The sequence below is a fragment of the Poecilia latipinna genome, unplaced genomic scaffold, assembly GCF_001443285.1.
Source record: "Poecilia latipinna isolate Pla-1442-1.1 unplaced genomic scaffold, P_latipinna-1.0 Scaffold25, whole genome shotgun sequence".
Taxonomy (NCBI): Eukaryota; Metazoa; Chordata; class Actinopteri; order Cyprinodontiformes; family Poeciliidae; genus Poecilia; species Poecilia latipinna.
The window spans coordinates 664,344-676,003 of record NW_015112641.1 but is presented as its reverse complement, the minus strand read 5'-3'; the positions used below and the strand labels follow the sequence as shown (position 1 = coordinate 676,003).

At 37.0% G+C, this 11,660-nt stretch overlaps 1 protein-coding gene across 1 annotated transcript in view; it reads left to right on the top strand.

Moving 5' to 3' along the window:
* The first annotated feature begins 415 nt into the window (after positions 1-415).
* The window catches only part of LOC106950841 (sphingosine kinase 1), a 47,634-nt gene continuing 36,389 nt past the window's right edge, over positions 416-11,660 (top strand). The window contains exon 1 of the mRNA XM_015037967.1: positions 416-1,147. Coding sequence (XP_014893453.1) covers positions 724-1,147 — 424 coding nt within the window. The 5' untranslated portion in view covers positions 416-723. The remainder of the gene's footprint in view (positions 1,148-11,660) is intronic.

Genomic DNA, 11,660 nt, shown 5'->3' with positions numbered 1-11,660 from the left:
ACTATGTCAACATATTTTTACTGAAGTAAATGTAAAAAATAGCATCCAAGAAAGTACTCAAGTAAAAGTAATAAAGTATTTGGTAAAAAGGCTGAATAACTGCTGAAAACATCGGTTGTTGAATATGTTATCTAACTATCATCAACAGGATAATACAAATTTGGAATGTTAAAGGCAAGAATGAAAATAATTTATATGATTGACGTAATTACAAAATTTCCAGATCAATTTCGTACAGTATAAAACTTATAAAAGTTTAACATAAACGGCAGGTGTTGTCTTTGCGAAAACAAGCGTATTCTTCAGTCAGTGAAGCAACTCACAGTGGGCACAATCGCGATACTTCAAAATAAAATTACTCAGGTAAACGTAAAGCGTACTACAGTGTGGTTCAAAAAACTTCTTAAAGTACATTCTTTTCTCAAAACTACTCAACTACTCATGTTATTATAACAAATTACTACCAAATTCGGGCACTATGTTTTATATCAATCTTGAATTTCTGGGTTCTTGCAGATACGTGTTTAAAGGGGCTTTTATTTTTAAATCTAACAGGATCTGAAGGGTTTTATTCCGTGTTTCTTGACAAAGGTCCGGGCAGTGGGAGGCTGTCAGTCGCAGTCTCCACTCTGCCCGCATCATTTTCAGTAATGTGACAGCGCAGCCGGAGCTGTGTCCCGGTCCGGATCCCGTCCGCGTCTCACTCTCTGACATCCGCTCAGGATGGATGAGAAGAGAGCCGAACCCGACTTCCTACCCGTTTCCACTCCAGCCACGTTGTACGGAGAATTTACCCAGAACAGTAACCGGAGAGGTAGGTGGGCTGTAAACCTGACCGAGAAGGACCTCGTCGTCCAGAGGATCGCGTCGGCACCTGTCGGCCGGAACAAAGTGGTGCTGAGTCTGAGGGACTGCGTCGGCTGCCGGGCATACCGGGAGGATGACAAGGCGGACCCGTCGGCGTACTTTGCAGCCTACTTTTACCCACTGAGGAAGCGCCGCTGGATGACTTCTCCGTCGCGGCAGCGCGTGGAGCAGTGCTTTCGGCTAGCGGCGCTCCAGGACTCGCACGCGAACCTGGAGGAGGCAGAGAAGTGGGCTCGCGCCGTTCGAGAACGCTCTGCCCGGCAACAGCGCCTTAGAGACGGTGAGTAACCGTTAGAGACTAGTCGGGAACTTAAACAGCTGCCTTTAGGTTAAACTTTCTTGAGGACTAAAATCATCACATTGGTAGCACTTGAGGGCCATGTTTGTTTGTTTTTTCGTTTGTTTTTTCTTTCTTTTTTTTTTAAAGAAAATTTTCGTTTCTTCTCCCTTTTCTATCTACACCAATAATAAGCTGAACGTGCAAGATCAGGGCGGCCCAAACCTTTTTGGGGCCCTAAGCAGATTTTAATTTGTGACCCCCCATACCAACATGTCAACACCATATGCTTTATCATTCCTAGACTACACTACGTGTGTAAGATAACATTTAAATTTCCCTTTGGGTTCAATAAAATATTTTTGAATTTGAATTTGATTTGAGTTGAATTACTACTACTAGCGTCATATGGCTATTGATTTTAACATCACGGGACTAGCAAATAAGCAAAAATGCTCTAATGAATTTGCATGTTGAAATGCAGATTGGTATTTAGATGTGGCATGTTAATTTAACTATTTGAAAGTACCATCTGTAGACAAACATTGATTTTTACAAGCTGGAAAGTTTAATATCTTTTGGTGTTTTTTTTTTTTTTTAATTTGGAAGAGATGTATAAAATGTGCAAAACATGCAGTCTGTCATTATAAAATCAAATCAAATGATGCTCTTGGAGGGGGCCCCTCTTGGTGTTGGGGCTTTGAATTTGTGGGAATATAAAACTGTTGTAGTCGATGAAATCACCAGATTTTTGGAGGTATGGAAAGCGTAAACGTATAGATTTCTTGAAGATGAAAAATAATTTTCATGTGTTGACCTAAATGTCCACTGTAACAACTGAGTAAAACTCCTGAAATGATTTTCTGTGTTTTGGTTTTTGGTGTGCTCCCTCAAAATTATCAGTTGCCCTCATCTCACAAACTTTGTAGAGTCACCCCTGCCTGAATCAGTTACAGAGAGTCACAAGTGAACAATCACCTCCAGTGAGATAACTCATTATATGTTAAGTTTCTTATCATACTTTGCACAATAAACTGTTTGCTCAGTGAGAAGTCACAAAAACCAGTGTAATTGTGCTCAGTGAGCCTTTTTGCCTCATCATCTCATTACTCTGTATAAATAAACTGAAGTACTCATCCTCTTTATCTGTAAAAGACAAACCTGATTGTTTTCCTACTTCAGTCGTGTGAGTTCCTGAGCCGGGACCAAGTGTAATGTTTTCTTCACAAGTGGTTTATCTCCTGGCAGACGGTAACACAGGGTGATTCAAGCTCAAAGACAAGCAGCAGAAATAATAAGATTTGCTTATACCTTACACTGATTGACTATAGTTAGTTTAGTCATTTAACTATAACTAAGTTGACAAGTTTTATTACATCTTACCAGAAGTGTGTGATATTTTAGCATCTATCCAATTCCAAGTAATACTGGCCCATATTTCAGATATCGATTCTTTTTATTGATATTTGATATATGATCAAAATTTCTGACATTTAGGTATTTTTGTGTCTTTTTTCCTGTGTACATTCTGTCCTAAATTTGAACAAAAATAATTAAAACTGTATTAAGTTTACATTAATCATTAACATGATCTGAGTGCATTTATCTTAAATAAGCAGAGTGCAAGAAATTATTGTTTGAGAGCCAATCAAAACAAAATATCTTTTTGAGGTAGAATTGAAAAACTGTGAAACAAAATACAATATAATTTTAAGAGGAAATTGGAAACTAAAGTATTGATTTTAACACAGTATTGATCCAATACAGACACCGACTTGGCATTGATATTATTGATATTTTGGATTGATCCGCCCACCTCTACATCCTATCAATTATCTAAATGCATTTACAAGAGAAGCAGCCTGTGGCAGAGTCAAACTTTTAAACTAAAACCTTCAACTACAGATGCACATCAAGCTTTTCTCTGTATCAGTTTCTGGTTTTCTTTGAGGTTTGATCAACTGAACCCAGTAATGACTGATTCAGATTTTCTCACATAAAACAGGAAAATTACATAAAATCATTTGACCAAAAAGTGCAATTAATTATACTGAATACCGAAAAGTGTATCTACGTAAGTACATGCTGCATTATTAGACCAAAAGGTCGCTTCTTTGTTTATATATAATATTTTGGTATATTAACAGTATTTAATCAGAGAGTCGAGAAAAACAAAATGGTTTATTGATTGACCTTGTTTTTCCCTTTAACTATAAATTATTACCATTTACTTTTTTTCTACTTTCTCTCTTGAGTAAACCAAAACCAACATTATACAAAGCAGTTTATCATACAAGGCATCTCAGAGACATGTATTATGTTCAGGTAACAGAACCAGGTGTGACAGGTCTATTGTTTGCGCCCTATGGGCTGAACTTCCTGCAGAAAAGTGATCCTATTATGTTTCCTCCACTCTGTCCCACTCCGCCACACAGACAACACTCTCTGACCCACTTAGCTTTTATCCCATCAGCAGGCTTTCGTTTTTCTTTGCTGTGTGTCATTGTTTACTTTGAAACATATTGTGATTTGACTGGAACAGTTACCCGCCATGGGACACAGAACGTAAGACAAATGTGTCCATTAGCTGCTCCTGGCGTGCCTTTCCCGTCACTGCTTTCATTCAAGTGGAAGCAGTTTTTTTTTTTTTTTATTGTTGCTACTTTTGAATTATTTATTTTGTTGAAGCCTAAAGAATTTTGTTTTTGCTCAGAAATTGAACCTGTAATGATTTCAAAGAAGCACAATATCTGTGAGTTGAATTAGGGGTGGGCGATATGGACTTTAGTTTTATCACAATATTTTGTGATTGTAATAACAATAAGAACTTTTTATTCTTTAGTTTTTAGACAACTGTATGCCTGTGACTTCATCATAGCCCCACAAACACATATACTGCTGCTCTTGAGAAGCTTGCTCATTTATAACACCAGTCACATGAAGAAGTGTGATTTGTATCACTGAATTGCACACAATAGCTGGATTTAATCATATTTTCAAATGTATTTATATTTATTGAGACTCTCATTGAACAAACTAGAGAAAATGGTAAAACTAACAATATAAAAAGTTAATTTTCTTTAAAATACCATCAACTGGAATTTACTGACAACGATAAATCAAAATTTATAAAAAAAATTCATCACGATAAATGATTAACGATGCGATAAATGCCCACCCCTGTGCCAGAGTGTAAAAATGCACAGAACGAGGAGAAAAACTTACGAGCTTATTTTTTTAATTACTTCACAGTTTATGTCAATAAGTATGAATTAACATTTAACATATCAGTAATAAAAAATACATAACGAACAGGAAAAAACTTATATAAGTGACATGACCAAATTTTAAAAAGTGGAGGAAATTTGATATATCAAGTTTAAAAACTGGGTGGTGCTGAATATGAAGTAACATTAGCAAATTTGCGTTTGGTGTATGAACTAATAATTCAGTAAACAGTCAAATAATATTATGTTTTTGCATAGTTATTCATTTACACTTATACCAATTCATGGTATTTAGTTGTGATTGTTGGGATAAATCTACACAAAAAAAGCAAAAGTGCTGAGCAGAAACATGGACTACATCTATTTTCCTCCACAAGGCTACATGACATTGTGTTAAGTGTCTTTTTCAAGGTCGCTGTTGTTAATATCCAACCTCACTCATGCCGTAGGAGCCTTTGGTATCTGAGGAATGTTTTAATTGAAAGAGGACCTTTTCAATCAAGTTGTTCCACCAGCGGCCTTGGGAGCCATCGTTAATCATGCTAATCTAGGATGTCTGCATACGAACCATTAGCCTAAATGAGGTCTGGCCTTTTTGTCAGCGACTTCTGCCGTCCTCCCAGAATTATTCAGAGAGCATCTCTGTTTTCCTCACACAGGTAACTGCATGCTGAAGCTGTAACTCAAACCCCACATCTAAGATTAAAAACCACCTGAAAGAGAGAAGCGTGTTGTTTTCCAAAAGCTTGTTATCCACGGCTAACTGACTGTGTCTTTTGATCTCTCCTGAGCTGTTTGGTCTGCTTGGATATGAAGGAGGAAAACAGAAAGGTATCTGGTGTGTTTCACCTGCTCACAACGAGCAGATCTCCGTCAACTGTTGCTAATCTAGCGGTTTGAGTATCAATAGTAGTTTGCATTATATTGATCCCTCATAAAACAGATGTTAAAGCCCTGACCCAGAAAGCCACCTGCTCTCCCTTTTTTCTTCTTTTTGCGCTTTACAGAAGGATTAAATGACGTTTATTCCAATTTTTATCCAAAATAGACGGTTATGATGATGATGTTTATTGCTCCTTGTCTGACCCTGCTTTAATCAGTGAATGATGTCCTCTTTTGTATAGAGGAAGTGCAGAAAAGTGCAGCATGTAATTTGTAGCTAGTGGTTGCCTCTGTGGCTTGTCTGCTCTGTGTTAAAGAAGTAACACGGCCATAGACGTGATGTAACGCATGTATTACCAGGTCATGTTACGTGTCAGGAAGCTGATGTCTTATTCCACCTGATTTCATTCCTGCGTTCTTGTTTCTGAGCGAAAGCTTAACTGCGCTGCATTTTTTTTAAGAGCATTGATCTGAAGGTTGCCCATGAAAAGATGAAATGCCTCTGGGATGTCATTAGCATAACTCAGGGAGTAGCAGCAGGCGTGGAGAAGTATTGATCAAAATAGCCCCATATGGGCTTTTGCCTTCTGTGTATTTTAGTGTAGCAGTAAGAATCAGTTGATTTCAGATTAAAATGGTCATGACTGGTCAGTCGCAAAGCAGCTTAATGGAGAATCTCTAAAGGTAAAGAAGCACCAATCTTTTTTGGCTGATATCAATTTATGGCTTTCTTTTAAGTTCAATTGTATTTTTTTTTCCCCAGAAGAAGACATGAACGAGAAAACGTGCTTCAGATTTTAATGATGGTTTTAGTGTGGAACTTAAGAGAAAATAAAATAATTTCAAGGTTATTCCCAATAATAACACAGAAAAAAAGGTTATAAAACTTTTTGATTCTGAAATTCCAGGTATATACAATATACCTGGAATTCATGTGTTCATGTGTCTGAATCACGAGAAGACTTTAACAATATTTTAGGGAAAGCTAAGAATACAACTATTTTGGTTTTCACAAAAGTGCGTCATGGATTACAAACTGTTTTAAAGAGTATGCAATCACTGTAAAATATTTCAGTATAACTTTTGACATTTTCCTGTTTAGTCTTATTCTAAGATGCTTGAAGTTCTGAAAAATAAAAGTAAGTTGCTTGGCTAAATGTCCTAATGCTTAGCTCCATGTCAGGACTCTGAATATTTTGTTTCCCCTTCATCCTTCTTGATAGATTTTTCTATTTTTATGTGCAGATTTCTCCCAACGATTCCCAACAAACAAACTTGTCACTATTTCCCCTGTTTCAGTGAACAGATAGCATTCTTTTAACTGAAACACAACAACATTATAAAATAATGTGGTTGTTTGGAAACCACGGCAACATAGCAATTATGAGGTTATGCAGGATAAGTGGTGCAGGACGTCCTCTGGAGGACTGGTGTTGCTGCTTTTCCCAGCCAAACACAGGCCTCTGGAGGACAGACAGCTCTATTAATACTTTACCTCTGGCTGAGATGGAAATTATACGGAAGCAGTTTTATAGTCTGCGACAGACTGGCGACCTGTCCAGGGTGTACCCCGCCTCTCGCCCGGAACGTTAGCTGGAGATAGGCACCAGCACCCCTCCCGACCCCACTGAGGGACAAGGGTGTTCAGAAAATGGATGGATGGATGGACAGTTTTATAGTAACGTTTTTTTTGACATCGTTTAGAAAATATATTACTCATTTCAGACTGGAAATATGAAGACTTACTATCTGATTCGCTTCATAGTTTAATTTTCAAACATAAAAAAACACAGGCATATGTGATACAGTTTTGCATTTAAAAAAGCTTTGTTATAGATTTTAATGTTTTCCATATTTTAGGCTTTTAATTTTCTGAAATACATCAAGTTTAAAGTCTAGTAATCTAACATGACTGATCTAAAAATATCCTCCACAGAATGCAAATAAACCAGATTATTGGCTGGAATATGAAATCAGGTGATTGTTGAAGGTGTGTATGTTGGATGAACAAAGTGGAACAAAATCAATCGATCATGTTTATTTGTAAAGCACATTTCAGCAACAAAGCAGTTTAAAGTGCTGTACATTAAAATACACACACACAATTGTCAAGTCGACAAAAAGAAACAAAAAAGTATACTCTTCACATTAGTTATTTTGTGCAATTTATCATTGAAGACTGCATATTGAACAGTGGAAATGCCCACTATGAAAATCTAAAAGAAACAAAACTGCAGTAAAGCATGCCATAGAAAAGGCAGAGATAGACAGAAAGTGGAGAGAAATTTCCAACTTGTAGAGTTAATGCTTCCTTCAGATCATTGGCAGCGAGCTCTTGAGTTTTTTTAAGCTGATTGCGCATGAACTTCGGGGGCGTGTGTGTGTGTGTGTGTGTTTGGTGGTGATAAGTGGGAGTTATCTATCCAAACCAAAAATAAATTGCTCATCCTGACATCATGTTTTTAAACACACCCATTTGAAGAACCGTCCAATTACCAATAATCACACTTTCTGATTCTTGGAAAAAAACCTCACATCTCAGTCCTGCTGGGTTCAGGCCCGGTTGTTTGTTTGTGTTATTGAAGGGAAAAACCAGCTGGTTCCAGTAGCTCTATCAGTGTTTTCTATATGGTATTAAAAGCATCTGTAGCCAGGCTCCACCAACAGCAGCTGATGTTTCCTTAAATTATCAGCAGTTCCTGAAACATTTGAAAGCTGGATGGGTATGATAGCACTTTGCACTAATCTGATGAATAAATAACCTTAAAAACAGACTAAAACAATAAGTGTCTTTGTATTTGAGCTAATATGTCTATTTATTCAATAATTTAGAAGCAGACAAGCCTTTTGAATTGAAAGTATTGCTTATCTTGTCATTGTACTTTCTGTTGCAATGTGATTAGTTGCAGTTAATTATTTACAAATGCAGCAATTAATCAAGTCCCATCACTGATTATAAAACCGTGAGGAAGTTCAAATAAGCCAGAGATTAGGCTTTTAATTTTCTGAAATACATCAAGTTTAAAGTCTGGTAATCTAACATGACTGTTCCAAAAATATCCACAGAATGCAAATAAACCAGATTATTGGCTGGAATATGAAATCAGGTGATTGTTAAAGGTGTGTATGTTGGATGAACAAAGTGGAACAAAATCGATCATGTTTATTTGTAAAGCACATTTCAGCGTATACAGTAGACCTCAGATGATTCACGGTTTAGTAGTGAAGTGGAACTCAGTGTTACAAAATAAAGTGCAGACATGTCAGTTTTGTTCTGGATAACTTTGTGCTCATCATCCATCCTGTTAGTTGGCGTAATATTTCCTGCCAAGTGTAACTGAATCATCAATGAACGTATAGAAACCAGCACACACAGCTCTTTTTACGATTAAATTAGACCAAACTTCTCTTGTTTTAAGTCTGTTAGAATTACCAAAATTATTTCTGTTTGCTAATTACAACAGTAGTTTGGTGACACTGTCTTTCAAAATGCAGGACTTGGCCCAAAGGTTTCAGATAGTTATGATTTGTCTTAGAATGGCAGCTCACATATATTTTCTGTCTAGTCATATCTAAACTTATTGAGCAGTGTGTGTGGTACAAGTGGAAATTAGATCCTGGTTAGGCAAAAGCAGAAGTGACACATAAATTTAAGCTGTCTACCACAAACACAGCCTTAGGAAATATTTGAAAGATCTGACACAGGATTTGAGCAATGTGTCTGATCCAGATTAGCTAACCACTCTGTCAATCACCAGATGTGACAACTTATTCCTGCTATTTTAAAAATATTTTGTATTTAATATTTATTTAGTTTTTTCTTTATAACTAGATGTTAGTAACACCTAAATTGAGTGTTTTTTTCACTTAGTTGGTTTGCTGTGGTTAGAAACAACATCTGTTTGTTTGGAACATTTTTATGTTTGGATCATTTATAGATCTGATCACGAAATTCTCCTGAAAATAGAGCACTAAAATTCAGGTTTTCTGAATATGTTTTGATTAAAATGAATCCTTTTAGCATTTATGTTTTCCTTCAGAAAAATGGAAAACGGCAAGAAGATTTCTGGAAATTACAAAAAATGCAGAAAATGTCCTAAGAAAACTAAAAAGGTGTGAAAAAAAAATTAAACAGCTCTAAAGAATAAAAATTTTAATTTGCCATTTTAACAACCTCTTTGTATGATTTAAAATAACATAGTATTAAATTAGCATTTTTGTAAGTTCATGTCTTCTGTTTCTCATCTTTCTGCGGCTCAACACTTAAAGTACACACTATGAACATAAATCCACCGTGTCAGACTCAGCTTTTATGTCCAATCTATTTTCCAGTCCTTCCTTTGTCTCTCAAAGCACACATCTTTGTTCAAAAGTAAACTTTGGCTCTTACAGAAACAACTGCCAGATTCACAATGCGTTTCATTTTTAAACTCACGTCCCGTAAGTTCTCTTTATTCCTTAATATAGATCTACAGACGCCAAACCACTGCGTCCTCCTCCTTCCACACCCTTTGTGGTTCCAACTCAGCAAAAATCTTCTTGAGGAGCTTTCCCTTCCTGATGTAAACAGAGTACACAATACAGGCTTTTTATATCCTATTCTATTTTATTATATTCTAAAATGATTAAAATATTCATGCTTGCAGTGACTGCTTGCATTTCTCAGTGATTCCTTATATGCTTGAGTATATTTCTAGCTGTTTTGCTTCAGTAATTATTTAGGTATAAACGAGTAAAAAGCCTGATAAGGGTAAGAGTGTTTGGTAATACATGATAATCCACTAATCCCTTAAATGCTGAAACTGGATTCTGTCCCATCTGGAGTGTATCTGAGTTTAGCTTAGCTTTCACAGCTGGGCAAGGGGCAGAAACTTCACCGACATTATATACGATGTTTGACTATTTAACACCCTGCCTCCTTGGCAGAAGTGATGCTTCACCATTTGGTCGTTAATGAAGACGAGGCATCCTGTTAATGTATTAGTTTGAGCTACAACCTGGCAGCTTTAGCTTGCTGGTTTTGAATCTAGCAGTATTGAGAGCAGAAAGTTTTCTGAGGCTTGTTCAGTGTTTTCTGCTTCTAAAAATCAGCCATTTGCCAATGGGTTACGCTGTGTGTCTTTAACAAGCAGCCTCAGTGTGTTGTTCCCTATAAAAAGTTTTTATTGGTGGTATTATTGGAACTTATTTGACTACCAGTGATAATCTATGCCATGTCTCCAGTGGTTTACGGTTCTTCTACAGCTCATTTATCAGGTGGAATCTGTCACAGCTGTCAAACTCCTGCCTTAAATCCTCACTTTCTGACGGGCCTGAAGTTACGATCAAATCATCCTAAACACCTACATATGGAGCAAAATGCATCCCTGCTCCTTTTTTTCTCTCTTTACATCTGCTGCAAAACTAAACCTCGACAGAGTGTGACAGCTCCATCTAAATTGCAAAATTGTTCTGGCAAGATCGGAGCAAGGTGAGCTCAGCTCAGCAGGTTGACATCTTGGCAAGTTTTAAAACGGCTTTTATCAGGTTTTGAACATCATTTTATAGTCAGACACACATACTTCAGTTTGCCTCACTGCTGGTAAAGATAGAGATGTCAGTAGAGCTGACAGATGTGTTTATCATATGTTGCTGCTGGGAACCAGACAGCTAGATACACTGAATGAAAAGACAGATGCACAATTTTTTTCTCAATGTCTGAATTTAAATTAACCCAAACTTCTCCTGTTTTAGTTTAGTTAGAAATACCAAAATGATCTGTATTTACTAAATGCCAGAAAATCTAGTGAGAACATTTTTTTTAGAAAACTTTTTGCAACTTTCTTCAAATTCAAAAGTTGACATTTGATCAGTAAGAGGAAACATTTCAAAGATATCCAACCATATATCTTTGAAAAGCACAACCAGTCTGTTGCTGTCTTTTCCAGCGGCTATTGTACAGCGCATACATTTATAAACTAACTGATGGAATTCTGCTTGGGTTGATAGGCAACGGTGCTGGGCTTGGCTATGGTTGCTAGGCAACGGTGCTGGGCTTGGCTATGGTTGCTAGGTAACGGGGCGGGGCTTGGCTATGGTTGCTAGGTAACGACACAGTGCCCACGTGAATGTGATTCAACAATCAGGAGGTCTTTGAAATGGCTAATTTTCAATGACACCAAAAAATACAAACTTATTGATAAAAAGATGGGTGGGTTTTTTTAAGTGCTTGGGTTGTTTTTAGAAGCAACTGAGTCACAAAGGGAAGTACAAAAATTAGCATAATAAGTCCCTTTTAATGACTCTATCAAAGCTTTTTTTTTTTCGTAATTCTACATTTTCCTTCTAGTAACTCTAGAGCAGTGGTTCTTAACCTGGGTTCGATCAAACCCCAGGGGTTCGGTGAGTCGGTCTCAGGGGTTCGGCGG